The 19097-nt window shown below is 47.7% G+C and overlaps 1 protein-coding gene across 1 annotated transcript in view; it reads right to left on the reverse strand.

The window, feature by feature from the left end:
* Nucleotides 1–10895: 10895 nt before the first annotated feature.
* The window catches only part of C5 (complement C5), a 91295-nt gene continuing 83093 nt past the window's right edge, over nucleotides 10896–19097 (reverse strand). The window contains exons 37-41 of the mRNA NM_053020.1: nucleotides 18033–18116; nucleotides 17304–17393; nucleotides 13843–13926; nucleotides 12322–12460; nucleotides 10896–11389 (exon numbers count right to left, since the gene is read on the reverse strand). Of these exons, the coding sequence (NP_444179.1) occupies nucleotides 11251–11389; nucleotides 12322–12460; nucleotides 13843–13926; nucleotides 17304–17393; nucleotides 18033–18116 (536 nt within the window). The 3' untranslated portion in view covers nucleotides 10896–11250. The remainder of the gene's footprint in view (nucleotides 11390–12321; nucleotides 12461–13842; nucleotides 13927–17303; nucleotides 17394–18032; nucleotides 18117–19097) is intronic.

A 19097-nucleotide genomic window follows, 5' to 3' on the forward strand; every position in this document is an offset into this window, starting at 1 on the left:
GGAAATCTGACATCGTCTGTGGAGTTCTATTTTTTTTTTTTTTTGCCTAATCCAGGAGATGAATCAGCAGTTTTGTTTTTCAAAGTCTGGGTTTCGTAAACCTGGAATCCTTCCTTTATTTTTCCACTAGATTTTTCCTTGGCCTATTGCCTCTCTCCAGGACCTTGGCCAGGAGGTTACACTTGGAGCGCCCTCTGCTGGGCACCGTCCTTCCAACCTAGTGGGCACTTGCAGAGGGGAAGTGGTTGTCATCAAATGGGGAAACCAAGGGTGGCTAAGGGGGTGATGCTGGGATCTGTGCGTTCATCCTAACTATGTGCTGATGTGTGTACTACTAGTGGGTGGACTTGTGTGTGTGCGTTTTCATTATTGAAAATAAAAGCGGGGCTCGGTGGTTAAGGGCACTGACTGCTCTTCCAGAGGACCCTGAGTTCAATTCCCAGCAACCACATGGTGGCTCACAACCATCTGTACTGAGATCTGATGCCCTCTTCTGGTGTGTCTGAAGACAGCGACAGGACACTCATATAAAAACAATAAACAAATCTTTTTAAAAATAAAATAAAGAAAATAAAAGAAAAACTAATTCTGAGTTCTACCTAAAGGTCCCGGACTCTACTTAGGTCCCCTGCGTGAGACCCATGATAGGAGTTTGGGGATATCACCTAACTCAGTCTTGTTCTTCAATGCCTGTCACATTCAACAGGTGGGAGGCTGAGACACAGGGAGACTAAAGAGGAGTGGGAGGCTTGTTTCTGAGTACCTGCCCACGGCTAGTTAAATCTGTAAAGTCTCCCCCCTCCCTTTTAAAAGTGTGTAGCTCAGGCTGGCCTTGAACTCATGGATCCTCCTGCCTCTCTGTCTCCTTCAGCAAATCCTACCAGCATGCGCCACCACAGCCAGCTTACCTACACCTCTTGAGGTGCATAGTTTTGTTCTCGATTTAAAGATTAAGACACAGAGGTCTCACATAAGGAAGAACTATTCTGGGATTTGAATCCAACCTACCATCCTCTCTTCTTCTGAGGCTCTTGGATTTCCCCGTTTGGCCCAGAGCAGAGACAAGACACAGCACAGTGCTCCAGCTCAGAGATGAAAGTCCTTGCCTGTAACCCTTCCTAGGGTGCTGTTCCCAGCCCTGATGGGGCTCCCCCACATCAGCTCTTGTAGCCGTGGGCTTCAGCAAGGAGAAGGGTCCTAGAGCCAGAGCAGTGATGTCAGGACTGGATGCTTCTCTAGACACTCAGTTCCACTCTGCAGCTGTCCTGGAAAGAAAGCAGGTCCTGGAAGGCGTTGGGTTTAGTTTTCATTTCAAAGGGTCCTGGTTAATGGTGCAAGGAAATGCAGACCGTATTTCAGCTCGAGACTCTTCTCTTGGCTCTTGGTCCCACCTGGCTTTCCTTGCCACTTGTCTCATTTGCACAAAAGACTGCCTGCCCTTGTCTCCTTTTATGACTCCTGTCTGAAATCCAAATCTTGACCGTTATTTTTAATCGACTGACGAATTCATTGTTTTCCTTCGTGCATGTTCAGGTCAGAGGTCAACTGTTTTCCTCCCAAGCAGCCGTGTACCTTGTATTTTGAGACAAGGCTAGCTGGCCAGCTAGCTCCAGGGATCCTGCCTTCCTAGAGCTGGGATTGCAAACACACCACCGCACTCAGCCCTGTAACATGGGTGCTCGAGAGCAGGCACGGTTCCCCGTGCTTATACAGCAAGCAATTTTACCAGCAGAGCCGTCTCCCCAAGCCAATCCTGATCATTCTTTAGAACCCATCTCAGAGGTCACCTCTGTGGAGCCTTCTCTCCAGACATCAGCAAGAACTACCCTGCCTTGCCCTTCTCTCACAGCACAGGCCCGGTAGTGAGTGGAATATCCTGAGAAGCTAGCAGGTTCACCTTTGATCCTCCCCCACACACGCCACCCCCGGCAGCCATCACTGTGTGCGTGTGGTGCGTGCACTTTATATGGCTTTTATGTTCTGTTCCGATGAGGAACTAGTGACAAATGCCAAATCTACCCAGATTCCCACATGGAGGTGCCCTCTCTGAGAAACAGGGTCCTCAGCAGACAAGTCCCAGACGGTAAATCATATAAGTTTGGGAGAAGATGGAGCTAGAAAGGAGGGAAAGCCGGCTGAGCAGGGCCGGGATGGGATGATTCCAAAGGCAAAGGACAAGCACAGAACTGGGTTCAGGGAAAGGCTAAGGGAGCGCAGTGGGGCCCTTGCTGGTCCACGTGGCACCTGCTAAGGCTCCGCAAAGATGAAAGCTGCAGAGAGCAGCAGTGCGAGTGGGAAACGGGAGACAGAGGCCCCGCCCCTGCAGAGAGCAGCAGTGCATGTGGGAAAGAGGATGCAGAGGCCCCGCCCCTGCAGAGAGCAGCAGTGCGAGTGGGAAACGGGAGACAGAGGCCCCGCCCCTGCAGAGAGCAGCAGTGGGAGTGGGAAAGAGGATGCAGAGGCCCCGCCCCTGCAGAGAGCAGCAGTGCAGTGGGAAAGAGGAGACAGAGGCCCCGCCCCTGCAGAGAGCAGCAGTGCAGTGAGAAGCAGGAGACAGAGGCTCCGCCTCTGCAGAGAGCAGCAGTGCGTGTGGGAAACAGGAGACAGAGGCCCCACCTCTGCAGAGAGCAGCAGTGCAGTGGGAAATGGGAGACAGAGGCCCCGCCCCTGCAGAGAGCAGCAGTGGGAGTGGGAAAGAGGATGCAGAGGCCCCGCCCCTGCAGAGAGCAGCAGTGCAGTGGGAAAGAGGAGACAGAGGCCCCGCCCCTGCAGAGAGCAGCAGTGCAGTGAGAAGCAGGAGACAGAGGCTCCGCCTCTGCAGAGAGCAGCAGTGCGTGTGGGAAACAGGAGACAGAGGCCCCACCTCTGCAGAGAGCAGCAGTGCAGTGGGAAATGGGAGACAGAGGCCCCGCCCCTGCAGAGAGCAGCAGTGGGAGTGGGAAACGGGAGGCAGAGGCCCCGCCCCTGCAGAGAGCAGCAGTGCAGTGGGAAAGAGGAGACAGAGGCCCCGCCCCTGCAGAGAGCAGCAGTGCAGTGGGAAACAGGAGACAGAGGCCCCGCCCCTGCAGAGAGCAGCAGTGCGTGTGGGAAAGAGGAGGCAGAGGCCCCGCCCCTGCAGAGAGCAGCAGTGCGAGTGGGAAACGGGAGGCAGAGGCCCCGCCCCTGCAGAGAGCAGCAGTGCATGTGGGAAACAGGAGACAGAGGCCCCGCCCCTGCAGAGAGCAGCAGTGCAGTGGGAAAGAGGAGACAGAGGCCCCGCCCCTGCAGAGAGCAGCAGTGCGTGTGGGAAAGAGGAGGCAGAGGCCCCGCCCCTGCAGAGAGCAGCAGTGCATGTGGGAAACAGGAGACAGAGGCCCCGCCCCGGCTCCCTGAGCAGGGACTGTCACTTCCAGCCACCAAGTCCTTTGGCTGGGGTCCATACTCAAGGTTGAACGTTGTCCCCAAAGGGAGGGGAGGTTGCTTCTCTAGAGCCAGGGACCAGAGGGCTATCCCTGGAATCCTACAGGAGGTTGTGGTCAGGCCCCGAGCAAGGGCTCACCTCCTGAAGGATCTGGCTCAGGGCTTTGTTCTGGTCCATCTGCTGCCATGACAGAATCTGCTGGAACCGATTGTCCATTTCAGCCATGCTGCCAGAAAAACAACACAGTTACTCACTGCATATTTCCTGAGCACCTACTGTGTGCTGGGCACGTTGGAGGAGACAGAGATAACAACCACTCAGAGCTCCTGACAGGGCAGTGTGCAGAGTCTTATGGACAAGAAGGACGGCAGAGCTTCCATTTGGCAGAGTCACCGGGCCTTGGGTCCATTGTCTCCTGCACCTTGTTTACCTGCATGCCGCCATGTTTCCCGCCTTCATGATAAACCTCTGAACTGTAAGTCGGCCCCACTAACTATTTCCCTCTGTAAGAGTTGCTACGGTCATGGTGTCTCTTAACGGCAATTAAAAACCCTAACAAAGATGCCATCTCTCTAGCCCTATAAAGTTTTAAAAGCACAGAACAAAGTCTCTGTAATATCTCAGCACGAAGATGCAGTAGGCGATAGATAATACGGTCCGTTGTGGTTGGAATGTGAAGAGTCCGCCATAGGCTCAGGTCTCCATGTATCTGTGGTTCTCAGGCAGTGCTGTTTGAGAAATTCGTGGGCTCTCTAAGAAGTAGAGTCTAACAGAAAGAAATATACGACTGGGGGCAGGCCTTGAGGTTTGGTAGCTCAGTCCCACTTCCTGCTCTCTCTCTCCACTTCTTTACTGCCCACACGGTGTGACTAGCATACTTCACACTCCTGCTTTCCCCACAGTGATGGACTGTAACCCATTGGAACGGTAAGCCAGGATACGCCTCTCCTCCCTTAAGTCGCTATAGCAATGAGCAAAGAAACTAAGAGTGTGAGACTGCTTTTGCTTTATAGTTCAAATGTTCTTCACTCCTTTTTTTTTTTGCAGATTTATTCATTTATTATATATAAGTACACTGTAGCTGTCTTCAGACACACCAGAAGGGGGCATTGAATCCCATTACAGATGGTTGTGAGCCACCATGTGGTTGCTGGGATTTGAACTCAGGACCTCTGGAAGAGCAGCCAGTGTTCTTAACCACTGGGCCATTTCTCCAGCCCCCACTCTTTCTTTTTAAAAAAAGATTTATTGGGGGTTGGGGATTTAGCTCAGTGGTAGAGCGCTTGCCTAGGAAGCGCAAGGCCCTGGGTTCGGTCCCCAGCTCCGAAAAAAAAAAAGATCTATTTATTTATTATTTATTTATTTATTTATTTATTCTATGTGTATATGTGTTTTGTTAGCATGTATGTGTCCGTGCCTGTTGCCCATGGAGACTAGAAGACGGCATCCGATCTCTTGGAACTGGAGTTACAGATGGTCATGAATCACCCTGTAGGTGCTGGAATCAAACAAAGGTCCCTTGCAAGAGCAGCCAGTGCTCCTACTTGAGGAGCCATCTCTTTGATCTGCTCGGCTCTTGCAACACATCTGTAAGCTGTGCCTGCAGAGAGCCATCGCCTCTTTGCCAAGAGAAGGGAGGCACAGAGAGGAGGTGAATCCCGAAGCCAGTGATGGCCTTCGATACCTGGCTGGTACACAGCAGTATCTAATCTGTGCAGCCCTCGGGGCTAAGAATGTCACTTTCACTTTATGGGTGAGGTTCTAGAACTTTCCCAGGGTCGAAGTTCCCCACATTGTAGGCAGAAGTTACACGGCAGTAGACCTGGGTTTCCTTGGTACTGGGCTTTCGGGGACAACACTTCTGACTCATGGTTCAGTATCTCACTTCTTCTTGTCATTTCCTTCGGGTAGCACCTCCCTTCTCTGGTGCCATTTCTGTCCTGGAGCTGGTAAGGAGCAGTTCAGGCCACCAACAGCGGCGCACAGAGCCTGGCGCTGTGATTCTGACTGACTCTGCTGTGGAATCCTGGGTTCCTCGTTCTCCCTGTGAAGGGAGGAGGTGCTGATTATGTGACTTCTGGGGGAACTCTGGAATGTGACTGAATGTGAACAGTTTCTAATTTTAAGTAGAATGTTCATCAGGAAGGTTCTTTTTTTCTTTTTTCCTTTTTTTAAAAAATTAATGTCATCACCCCGTGGTATGCCAGAAAACGTATTACCAAGTCACGTGTGCACCGGTTACCTTTTTACTGCTGTGAAACCTTACCTGACAAGTCACACAAGGAAGGGAGGTAGCATGATTCATGCGTGATGGTGCGGTCCCCAACAGTGAAGGAGACACGGCAGGAGCGTGAGGCAGCTGGTCCACAGCACCGGATGAATGGATGCTTGGTTCACCTACCCCTTTATTCAGTTCAGAACCCTGTCCTATGGGACGGTCCCACCTACACTCAGGGTGAGTCTTCCCTCCTCAGTGATCCCAATAAAGGAGATCCCACTAGGCATGTCCAAAGTGGTGCAGGTGATTCCACATGTCCGTCAAGTTGACTAGCAATGCTAACCCAAACTCTGACCGTGCCTATCATTTTGTAAGTTATCTGTGCTCTCATTCAAGTCTTACCAAAAAAAAAAAAAAAAAAAATCCTCCGACTTGGGAGTTACTAGCTCTTCTAGTTGTCAGATGTGAGGCCTGAGACCTCAGGAGGTAAAATGTCCTTTATTCTTCTTCTGCCTCACAGGTACAAAGACGCTGGGCCATCGCCAAGGCCTACTTCCTCCTGCCCGTGCAATATTCCTGGAACGTGGTATCTGGACTGCGCTTGGTTATCCCGGGTACTGGAAGCTCAGTTCTTCCTAGAGAGTTCTGTGTTATCTTTGAACATGGCCAGAAGGACATACTTTTCCCCAGGGAGGATTTGATTGCTTCAAACCTTCTGCTTATCTTTGTGGTAGAAAGAATGGTGGGTCCAGTCAGAGGCCTCGGACTTGTGTCCTGACCCGGTGAATATTTTATTCGTTTTGTTTAATTGTGTGTGCTCGTGTGCCTGCATGGCGTTGCATATGTACACGTGAGCATCTGTGTGCGGAAACCACAAGACATGGTTTCTCACTGGCCTGAAACTCACCAACTTGCCTGGGCTGATGACTACACTTTGAGCCCTCCACAATCTACCTGTTTAGACACCATTGTGATTATAAGCATGCGCTATGTTGGCATTCCTCCTGGACTCCACCCAACCATTACCTGGCAATAGCCAGGTAGGCCTGGCTTGTTATAAAAAGGGCTGTTTAGTCCTCTCTCTCTCTCTCTCTCCCTAGTCCCTTTTTAACCTCTCTTCCTCCTCTCCCCATGTGTTCCTGGCTGACCTCCTCCTCCTCTTCCTCTTCATCTTTCTCTTCCTCCTCCTCTTCCTCACCCCCTCTCCTTCCTTCTCAACTCCCCCTCCAAGCTCCTAAATAAACTCTATTCTATACCTCAGTGAGGAGGCAATGCCTTAGCATGGGCCCACTGCTCATCGTACTATGCTCTGTAAAACATATTCTGGTCTTTTTATAAAACACAGTGCACTAGCTAGGCTGGTTTTAATGTGTGTTTAGAGGATCAGATTCAGGCTCTCGGGCGTGCAAGCCAAGAATATTATCAGTTCAGTCATCTCTCTAGTCCTGTAAAGGTGCATCTCGGTTTCCCCATCAAAGTGAAAGATCATGTCACTGGAAATAGATTCTCGTCACACTCACTCTATAGAACCAGTCTCAGGTGTAGGAAAAAGTCCATAGAAACTTAACCCAGTCTTGTGTCTTTAGGGACCTTCCGATTCAGCTACTAAATAGTCAGCTCTTGAGACAGGGGTTTTCACTTCTGTGAGGCCTCTGCACGGCCTTTCAGGGGCACCTCTGAAACTGTGTGTGAGAGAGGAGAGCGGCCCTTGACGTTGGCGTTGGCCTTGGTGTCTGTAGGAGCTGGCCTGGTGTGTGAGGTCAGGCTACAGTGTTCCTTGTAATATTGTGTCACAGAATGCCAAGGCCAGACAAAAAGCATCAAGAAAAAAAAAAGAAAGAGTACCTCTGCCATCATGTTTGATCAGAGAATAAAAAAGAACATTGCCTAAACCACAAGACTACCACATTCCCCTTTTCTGGCTCATTGAGACCCAAAGGCATCCTTTTTTTTTTTTTAAATTAGAAGAGTGTCAAGATACCCACTGTAGGATTGCTCCTGTATTCAGCCTAGAGAGAAGCTCTGCTTTCTTGAATCATCCCCCACCACAGCCCAAATCCCATAAGTCTTTGCTAATGTGTCCCCATGCTGCGTTCTTCCTCAGCAAAGTCAATAGATTCTACCCAACGACAATCGTTCCCCGTTAAACTGACTGCATGGTGTATAGCTTTAGACTCTGAACGTGGCTAGACACGTCCCAGAACCCAGGCTGACCAGTCCCTCTTTAAATTCATGTTGAGGAACTCCAGTGGACCCCTCCCACTGAGAGTGCCTTATCCACCCTCAGTCTGTTCAGTTTCTCTCTTTCTAGACAATTGCATCCCTCCCGTGCCTCAGTTGGCTTTTTCCACCCGGAGTCTCCTTGATCTGTCTGCTGGTTTCTGAGAGGTGAGCTTTCTTAAGCACAATAGCTCACCGATTAGCTTCTGCTTTTCAGACTCTGCCTCCTGCTGATCGACATGGTCAAGGAGGGATATACCACTGCCCAAGGGTCAAATCCACATCCTCCCTAAGTGCTGTCCCCAGCTGGGTTTGCACTACAGAGGCCACGTGACCTGAGTTGCCTGTTTACAGAAGCTTGAGTCCAGGCCGAGGCAAAGATGATCAAGTAATATGTTTGTTCCTTCTGTTCCTCTTCCTCTTCTTCCTTTTCCTCCTCCTCCTTCTTCTTCAACATGGTCTGAGAGTCACCAAACAAGGATGGTTTGGCCAGAGAGCTCTGTTAACCCACCTGTCCCCACTTGTGGGGTTACAAGTGTATGCCCCGACTCCCAGGTCTGCACAGAGTCTGGGAATTAAGTTCTCCTGACTTTGCCATCTGCCCAACCTATGGTGAACTTCTTAAATCTCAACTATTTTATGTGTCAAGTTGGTTTTTCCTTAAGAAAAAAAATCTAGACTTTTACTTAACACTTTTCCTAAGAGTTACTTTTGGACACATTTGCGGTAAAAGAAGATTTTAAACCAGAACTTGGATGAGCTGCTTCTGTGTTGCCCAGCGTAATGATATCATTGAGTTCTTCTATGGAAACCACTGATAGTCTGGCTAACCTCTGGAGTGACTTGCTTATGTGTCTGCCCTCTGCTTTGAAGACCCTTGTGCCTCTTCACCTCCCTAGGTCCCCACATCCTTCTCTCAGAAGCTATGGACAGCACACACCTTCAGCTCTCTGAAGCACACACCCCAGGGCTGCGTGCATGCATGCATGCATGCCTTTGGTTTTGTTTCCTGTTTCTCATCATGAGATTGTTAGGTAATTTTAGCTCTATAGAGAGAAGCATCCAGGCCCCTTGTTTTTTAGTCTGTCAGAGAGATTAAACCAGTTAGGGGCAAAGCTGAGCCTAGAACTTGGATCTTCACATTCTTCAACATGTATCTGCAGGATAGCCCACAAGCAAGAGCTTCCCGGATCCTGTCAAGTTCTTGGCATTGTGCCAGATACTCGAATTAAGGCAAAGAGAATGCTCGACCTTGCCTACTGGGAGCCATTTTGCCACTTTTCTGAAGCAGAGGAGGGGGAGAGAGAGAGAGAGAGAGAGAGAGGGAGAGAGAGACAGAGAGAGAGAGACAGACAGAGACAGAGGAGAGAGAGAGGGAGAGAGAGACAGAGAGAGAGAGACAGACAGAGACAGAGACAGAGACAGAGACAGAGACAGAGACAGAGACAGAGAGACAAGGCAGGTCGGGGCCTGCTGGCAGATTCCCCTGCCTGCTGAGACATGGAATTCTAAGAGGGGCGAACCTGAAACTCAATGCTAGGGGCTGAAGATTCTATTGACCTTGGTGGAAAGAGGCCTTTGGGATGGGAAGGAATATCTTGCGCACATGTAAGCAAATTGTTTCTGTTAGCTTGTGGCTTTGTTTCCCATGATGCTGTGGGCTATGTGGAGTCTGAGAGAATTCAACCGCAGTACTGACTGGACAGCCCTCCCGATTTCTAACCTTTGTGTGTCTGAGTCTTCCTTTCTGTCTTTCTTATAATCATCCTCACTCCCCACTCAGAGGACTGTTCCGGCCAGACAGGTACACTTGCCGATGTGGAGCTCATGATGGATTCAGGGAGGCACATGCTACACAATTCTATATGATTAAGTCACGGCAGGGGTGCAGGAGCCTTGGAGGAGGAGAAGGGCAGGCTGAGTCAGGATTTGGCTGAGTCTGGAGTGACTAAAGGAGGCGTGCTCAGAAGGGGCCGGGGTAGAAGAGGAGCAGCTCACACGCTATCAACAGTTCAGCTGCATTGGTGGCTTCATCTGGTGACTGTGGTCTGATCTATCTGCCACCACACTTGGGGACAGAAGCCTAACGGCCTGGAGGTCTGTGCTGAGGAAGCAGGGCCTTCCTACCCTCAGCGAGAAGAGGCAGGAGCCAGGAGAAAGCTGGTTTAGCTAAGCCCTTCCACTCTTGCTTGGCATCGTGGTCCTATGCTGTGCAGTGTGGGCTGGGACACCCAAAGCTCCTGGAAGTAGAAAATCCTCTGCCAATAAGGAGACGTGCTATGAAACCCCGCCAGCCTCACAGACGGGGCGGTGAAAGGCAGATTCCTTTTGTCCTTGTTACCCAGTCGGCTGACCTAGTTACACATTTCTTATGTTAATTCAGTGGAACTAGTTAGCCTATGCTTAAGAATCTCTGGTTACATTTGCTTTCATCTTTGAAAATCAAGCCGTGTGAGCAGTGGGCTGTGTGGGAGTGTGGACCCGGGATACCCTGGGGTTTAGATCTGTTTATGCCTCTCAGGGAGGCTGGGGAATTGCTTTATGTTTTGGAGCCTCCACTTTGGCAACTCTAAAATGGTGCTTATAAGCATCCTGTATTTTGTGAGACTCTCAAGCCGCTGGATGGGGATATCTATGCGAACTCCTGAGACCTAAAGTGCTACACACAATGTCACTCGAAATCTAACCCCTGTATAAGTCATTTGTATACAGCACAGACTGAGGATCCAAGAGAGAGTAGGTCTGGGCCAGAATGACAGTCTCGTGAGTCTTGGTTTCCTTTCACCGGGCTTTTGCACTGGGGTCTGCCTTCTGGTAGAGCAATTACTGGCAGGAGTAAGTTCCAGGGGAAATGGATACTGAGAGGAAGAGGCAGCTGGGAGAGCAGAAAGCTTTTCTATCAGGGACACAAAGAAAGCAGGAGCAGGGAACAACTCCCCTGCCTGCTCAGGAGGTCAGGGCCTTCCAGGGTCCAGGGACCTCTACTGACAGCTCCCTCTCAACCCTCGGGTGTGCCTGAAGCTGAACGAGCATAAAATAACACCATTTTCAATACAGTTGAGTGCAAAGTCAAGCTTTTATGGCATTTTCTGTCCTTGGTATTTTTTTTTTCAAGCAAGACCATGTTTTCCTAAGGGGCTACAATTTCAGTGAGTCTCTTCTTCCGGCCCCAACAAACACCCCTGGCTGCTAACGTTACAGACTTGTTCCAGCTTATTGGTGCTGATGTCCAATAGCCTTGGGGGACCTGCCTTCGGCTCTCCACAAGGCTATTTTGTTTCACAAAGTAACTCTTCAACTTACGCTTTACTATAAAGAAAATGTATCCGATTCTAGGCTAAGTTTCCAAGCGATCCTGGCTCCTAGGAGCCACCAACAGGAGTACCCGGGAAGGCCACGCAGCAGAACTTCCTCAGGCATTTTCACAGCCATTTAGAAAGATGTCTTCAGCGAACTCGTCCAAATTAGCTACAAACGCTTGGCAGGATGGACACGTTGTGTCTGTGGGCCAATATTCAATCCAGGTGGAGGAATCTAGAGGGTATATATACCTAGGAAGGCAAAAATGGAAGCAGTGTTGGTGGTGGTGAGGAAGTGTTCCATACTTAATGGTAGTGTGTGTGTGTGTGTGTGTGCGCGCGCGCGCATGTGCTTTCTTGCTCATGGAAGTCAGAGGTCAACCTTGGGTGCTGTTCCTCATGCACTGTCTACATCATTGTTTTTGTTTGTTTGTTTGTTTTTTGAGACAAAGCCTCTTACTGTCCTAGAACTTTGCCAGAGGGTGAGGCAGCCTGACATGTAAACCTCAGGGATCCACCTGGCTCTCTCCAGCACTGAGATTACAAGTGTGTACCGCCAAGCCTGTTTGTTTGCTTGTTTGTTTTTAACTAATTATTTAGTATTTGTTTAATGCATGTGACTGTTTTTTTACATGTATATTTGTGTACCACACATAATGTCTGATGCCTGTGGAGCCCAGAAGAGAACATACAATCACCTGGAATTGGAGTTCCAGGCTATTGTAAGCCACCATATGGACGCTGGGAATCGAACCTGGAGCCTCTGGAAGAATAGCTTGTGCTTTCAATCACAGATCCACATGTCTGCTTTTGTGTTTGTTTTTGTTTTTTTGTCTCTTTTTGGTTTGGATGTAGGTTCTGGTCATTGAAGTCATCACACCAAGCACTTTACTGATGAAGCTGTCATCTCAGCTCATAAGACCAGTTCTTTACAGATAATACGGTGCATGTTTAAACATCCTGCTATTTACAACTAGAACTCTTTGCATAGGAAGGACCAGGCTGGTAGTCAAAGGATGTGGACATGTATTCTCCATTCCCTATCAGTCAAGGCTTTAGGTACTGTGATGATGGCCAATAAGACTACTAATAATTTGTTGATGGAAATTAAGGCACCGATATGGACCATGAATATAGTTAAGAGTAAAGGATGGTTGAGCCAGAAATCAACGCCAGCAACTTACTTGAAACTGAAATTGTGTTTGATCTGCAGAGCCTCTTTGCCCATGATTAAATATTGCTTTCCTTTCACCAGGTTGGCGTTGGTACAGCTTATCTTTTTAATGAAGGTGATCTCAGAGTCCTTCTCAGCAGCGGCTTCCCCTAAGACACACAAGGCAGCTTATCACTGTCACAATAATGTTAGTTATGAACCCTCTTGAGCCACTCTGATCCTCAGAGAGGTGAGTATGGCTGAAGATGTTCTCTTCCTGTGGTTGACTGCGACTCTGGAGCCAGACCGTCCGGGTTGAAGCCCAGCAGTGCCTGTTCCCACTGTGTGGTTCTGGACACTGATTTATACTCCCTGGAGTAAGGCCTCAGCCCCTCCTCTGATTGCCGACTTGGTATGACTGCAGAACTACTAGGGAAGCTGAACGGGTTATACCACAGGAAAGTGCCGAGAGCAAAGCAAGAGCCACGGAGTGGCTCAAAGACCCAGGACCACGGTTCATAGGCAAGGCACTACTTATCTCTCTGTGTTAATTAATTAACCTAATTAACAAAGTGTTCGGTAGCTGGCGGTGGTCAGCTTTCTAGAAAGGCACACAGTATGAAGGGATCACAAATTTAAGGGAAGATAACTTTGGGATGCCTAAGGGACTCAGAAGTAGCCATGAGTTGATACTTCTGTCTTGAATGCAGTCTTCCACATGAAGCCTGTTGAGTTTCATGTGTGTTTAAGCCTACCTTCACTTCTCAGAGTATGGGCTAAGCCCTCTGTTCACTTCCGTTGTAGTAGCAACAGAGACTGAATCTGAGGTCTTATATAAGTCGGGAAACATTCTAGCCCTGAGCTATACCCTGGCCCCTCCCCACTTCTTTTGTATCTCTATACCTCAATCTAATCTCCTCCTCCCCCTGCCTCCCACCCCCCTCTGTCTCTCTCCAAGGACAAAGTGTTTTCTGACTTGAAATTCTTAACAGAATTTACCAAGAAGATACATGTCAATAAAAATGCATTATGATTTAGACTTACAGCCCCACCTATTGGAGAATTCATCGTCATTGAAATGAGAGGTTGATTGGAAGATATCAATAGGGCAATAAGCCTAAGTTATTTAATAAATTCACTGATTCCATTTTAAATGTGTTTGAAGGGCCAGTAAGTTGGCTCGGCAGGGAAAGGTACATGGTTCCAAGCCTGATGGCCTGAGCTCAATGCCCAGGTGCCACATGGCAGAAGGAGAAAGCCAACCCCTGCAAGTTGCCCTCTGACCCCCACATAGACCACAGATACGCGCGCATGCGCACACGAATAAATGTGATTTAAGTTTCTTAAAGCGAAATGCTGAAGTCGAAAGGTGGTTGTGGCTTTTGCTGACATACAAAAAGCATTTGCTGACATCTGTGATAAGAGAATTCAATGAGAAAAAGAGGCTTCATGAAGGTGAGACCTCTGCTCAAGTAGTCAAGTCATCTCTGCTCCCGTACAGCGCCTGGTTCGTGTGGTGCACCAAGTGTTCGAAGGAAGGAGGAGTTCTCACCTGTTTTGTAAATATCCAGAAGCGTCGCAGTGTACTTGACAAAAATGTTTTCTTCCGTGGCCGACGTGATCCTGACCTTATAAGCTGGCAAAAACAGACCAGGATGAAATGAATGCAACGGGCCGGGCTTGCCGTTGGGTGAGGAGTGAGGATGGCAGCTGTCTAGGGTGCCCTGAAGTAAGTCTCATTCATTCCAAGTATCCTCCCAAGCCCCCTCAGCCAAATCGCTAGATTAAATTAAAAAAATGATGAGGAACTCGACGGAAAGAAGTACAGAAGGAATCCAGAGTCCATTCTAAGGTCAGTGGTTGCACTGAGAAGAGTATGTAGAGAGCGATGGCGCCAACATCAGGGCCAGTTATTTAATAAATAACTTCCTGCCTTTATGTCCCTCATGGCCTTGAGCAAACACTTAATGTCCTCAATGTGATTAGGTACGCGGATCAAGGCTACTCACAGCAAAGAGAACAGCAGCCTGTCTTCAGAGGATTAGGGCTCATGATGGCGGAGCAAACGAAAGATGGCGGGGGGGGGGGGGCTGGAGGGGTGGGGGGGTCAGCAGGGAGGAGGATAGCGTGAACTTTTGAAACTAAAACTTCAAAGCCCACCCCTAGTGACACATCTCTATCCCAAACGGGTCTACCAACTGCGGATCAAATGTTCAAGTGTATGAGCCCACGGAGGCCATTCTCATTCAAGACAACAAGGACATAATTCTCTCAGGGACTGTAGGGTGATGTCATTATACAGGTGAGGGCAGGTACAGGATAGAATGAGGCCTGTCATTGAAAGAGGAGGAAGGATGGGTGGGAAAAAATTTTTAGAGAGTAGAGGAGACTGGAACAAGAGGAGGCAGCCAGGAGAACATGGAGGCAGATGTTAAGCTTCCTCTCTGCACTTTTACAGGTTGGTATGAATATTCTTTTTTTTTTTTAAAGATTTATTTATTTCATGTATATGAGTACATTGTAGCTGTTCTCAGACACACCAGAAGAGGGCATCAGATCTCATTACAGATGGTTGTGAGCCACCATGTGGTTGCTAGGAATTGAACTCAGGACCTCTGGAAGAGCAGTTAGTGCTCTTAACCCCTGAGCCCTCTCTCTAGCCCTGCTATGAATATTCTTTTTTTTTTCTTTTTTTTTCTTTTTTTCGGAGCTGGGGACCGAACCCAGGGCCTTGCGGTTGCTAGGCAAGCGCTCTACCACTGAGCTAAATCCCCAACCCCTATGAATATTCTTAAGGGATGTATGTGTACAGGGCTTTGTATATCTAGGTGGGCAATTATATCTTATCGATTGGATCAGAGGTTATTGTGTGGTGTGTTCTTTCATGTGGCGATTTAATTGAATTCAAGAGAGCGTGAGGTGGCTGGAGACATGTGTATGTGTGGCATGGCGGTAACCTGTCTTGGGAACTAGAGGGGTAGAGAGATTGTTGCCAGGCTCAGAGAGTAGCCATTGGCAATGTGATATGGGACGGAGCAAAGCGGGTGAGACATTTTGCTCTGAGATGAAGATGTCTACCAGATATCTTGGGGCACCACGGTGCTGGACCTAGTACAGGATAAAAGATAGCATTATTTTACTTTTACTGCAACAAGGGACTTGAGACAGCCCACCACTGTACATGGAAACTTAGCTCTGAACTCCAGATGATGAGAAATAAGGAGAGCCTTGGGCACAGATATTGACTGCACACATCAAAACGTCATTCAGTCGTTTTCTTTGCTTTAGAGAGAGATTTGAAGTAGTGGCCTTGTTTTCCCGCTCTACCCAAGTGCACGAACACACAGCTGAGACCTTAAGACTGTGGCCTTCTGCTCCCTCTCTATCTCTGTCTATCTCTGATTTTTTTTTTTTAAAAATTATGACAATTTTAAATTTTAGTTTTATGTTATTTAAGAATTTTAAGTTACTTTAAACTATCTGTGTGTCTGTGTTAGGGTCTAGGTAAAATATTAAGATTTAGATGTAGTGTTAGGGCCTAGGTAACTGTTACCTGTCTAGCCTGCCATTTTCCTGCTGTTACTGATATTATAAGGAAACTTTCTCATATGCTGTTTCTGTTGTTACCAGGAAATTTTCTCACAACCAAGTTGACTGCACATCCTGTCATGTTCTGTGCCCCTGGAAACCAAGCCCGATAGAAGTCGGTAGAACTCCTTTGTGTAGTTACCCACAATAAGCTTGGCTCTGAACCAACCACACAGGAGTATTGACTGCACCTGGGTGTAAACTTTTATGGTATTTGCTTTTCTAACCTTCTCCTGGGACAGACCCCAACACACACCTGCACCTATTTAGAATAGGACTTCCATATTGAGTAGGGGTCAAGTAAAGTTTAATTTCCCAAGACCTCCCTGGAAACTAACATCATACATGGCAGAAAGAGACATATACATGGGTAACTGATATCCTGGTTGACAAGTTAAGAAAGGAATATTAGAAAAATCCCATCCTGGTGGACAAGACAGGAATGTTAGCCAAGGCAAGTCTCCTGCCAATACCCCAACCAATGGGACCAGGATTAGTGTATATAGCAAAGGATATAACAAAGACATGTTCCTAAGGAAGTCTCCGTCCCTAAATTGTGATTGGTGGTATATCTTGGCATAGATATTTGCAGAATTCAGGCTTGACTCAAGGTCATGGTCCAGCTTCTGAGCCTAGACCATGGCCCTGATGGATCAGTCTTGGGGTGTGTGGTCAATAAGCCATCCTTATTTGACTGAGATTGGTGTTTGAGTGGTTCGTGTAGCAATTCTCAGACCCCAACAGTTTATGCATATGTATGCAGGTGCTTATAGAGGCCAGAGGCTGGATATTGGGAGATGGAATCACAGGCAGTTGTGAGCTGCCCAACGTGGGTGCTGGGAACTAAATTCAGTAGGGGCTATCTCTTGTGTACTGTGTAGAAACATCACCTGTCAGTAAAAATCCGATGGCCTATTAGCAAAAGGCAGGAAGTAGAAGGTGGGAGTTCCAGTAGAGAGACTGGAACTCTGGGAGATGGTCGAAGGTAGGTGATTCATCCCAGACTCTGAGGAAATTGGACTAATGAAATGGAGGATAGGTAGCTAGCCATGTGGAAGACATAGAATAGTTTAAACAGGTTATAGAAGTCACCAGCTAGTCAGAGAACGAGCCAAAGCTTGTTGTCTAGGCATTTATTCATAAATAAATAAGCCTCCAAATTGTTATTTGGAAACTAGGGTGTGTGTGGAAAACCAGAGCTTATAAAACTCGGCTCCTATGGAAAAGCTTTACACATGCCTAACCATTGAGCTAACCCAACTTCTGTGGTGCTTCAAAAGCTTTCTTGGAATAAGCGTAGTACCTCTATTCAAACAAGGGACCAGAGGAAAGTGATATTCACACAGTATCACCAGTGTGCAGTGTCTCATCTCTCTAATTGAACATGTGCTGATAACACTTCATGCTTAAAACATCTGCACTCACCATATGCAATCTCTGGTTTACATGCTGTTTCTTTCCTGGTGTCTGCAGAGATGGCCAGGTCCAGTTCTGCCTGCAGTTGCCCACAATCAGCTGGATGGTGTGGAGAAGGGTGAGAGCTAGGTTAGTCTACTGAAGCAGGCGTTCTCTGTGGGAGTGAACAGTCTCTAATGCGTCCTGAGACAAACATCATATTCTGAAGACCTGTCCATTTTCTTCTCTTCGATGAAAGGAAGCATTGTAAAATGAAAGTTAAACCGGCTGACCAAAGTCTTGAACACAGACTTATTATTACACGGTTATTTGTTCCACAGTCACTCTTCAGAAATGCACATCCTTCCTTTGAAGGAAGGGAGTGGGGACTAACTTTCCATTTTCAGAGTCTAATGAAACATAAAATGATTTGCCGCAAATGAAAGAGAGCAGAAAAGACCTGGTGGCCAAGCCCAGTACCTCTGTTCTCTTTGGCTATTGTCCTTTGCTTAAAAAAAAAAAAAGTAGGCGAAAATAAAAAAGGAAAGCACATTGTGTCCCTTGGACACCCAACAACCATCTGGGTGGCCTTTCTCTGTTCTTAAACAGTGTCCCACCCAGGCGGTTGGTAGCTGTAAGGGGATTGTTACTTTTCAGTCAGTTGCAATTCTGTATCTACTTCAGAGAAAGGATTGTTTGGCTAAACAACTTCCCAAGATGACCTTCAGACAGGCAAAGGCAGACTGAACAGGTGCTTACCTTCAACGCATTTGCATGCCGCTCCTTCACAGACTCTCTGAAGGTTGGTGTCAGAAGTGCTGTAAATCATGGTACACTGCTTATCTGTGAGAATGGAGATATGATTACACGAAGTGGTTGGGCTGAAACACAGTGTTTATTAGCCATTGAGTCTCTTACAAGGGACCTCAGCGATGGTTTATCTCAGTCTCTTAAAAGGGCTCCAGGCCCTAGGAGGTTAAACTATGAATTAGCTATCCTGAAGAAGACACCCCACACTTTGTTATTTTGGCTCTGTGCTCAGAGTTTTACTCTTCAATAGTCACTTCTTAGAGTGAAAGCATTTTGTGCTCCAAAGAATGAATAGAAAGTAAATTATATTACTCCAGGGTCTTTAAACACACACACACACACACACACACACACACACACACACACACACACACAAAACACACGAGGGAGAGATGATATATACATGTCTGTCTGTCTGTCTATCTATCTATCTATCTATCTATCTATCTATCTCTAGCTATCTATGCTGTGTTCTATGTGAGGATAAAACTAAGGTCAGCATTTGTTACACTTCAGGATTTTCTAACAAACAGAACTGCCCCGAGTGGGTTAAAAAGCTGTGTGTGATCTCTCACCTCCTCAGGAGCTGAACTGACTTTACATGTACCTGCTGCTATGCTATATACCAGGGGCATGAACATGAACATATGTCAGGGACTGGTGGGAATGGCATAAAACCCAGGTAATTTCAGTGCAAGGTGGCAACTGTTGATCTGTGCCAACTGAGAATACAGAAAGGGCAGGGGTCTTTCTGGGAGGATGAAAAAAAAAATTGGAGCAGTAATTGGGCTTCTCTAGAGAGGAGAGATTCAAGGGACACAGGCAGTGACTACGTGACCTGAAGAGGAACCCGAGGCAAAGCATTTTAACATTGAGCAAAAAAGGGAAGAAGCTGAAATGCGAACTGATTGGGTTGACTACAAAGCCGTTTGAATGCAACACTTCAAAATGAGTGTACTGGTTGGATTTTCCAAATTATGCGCTAAGAAGCGCAGGCCTCCTTGCATTTCTAAG

Source organism: Rattus norvegicus, chromosome 3 (assembly GCF_036323735.1).
Source record: "Rattus norvegicus strain BN/NHsdMcwi chromosome 3, GRCr8, whole genome shotgun sequence".
In the NCBI taxonomy this organism is placed as follows: domain Eukaryota; kingdom Metazoa; phylum Chordata; class Mammalia; order Rodentia; family Muridae; genus Rattus; species Rattus norvegicus.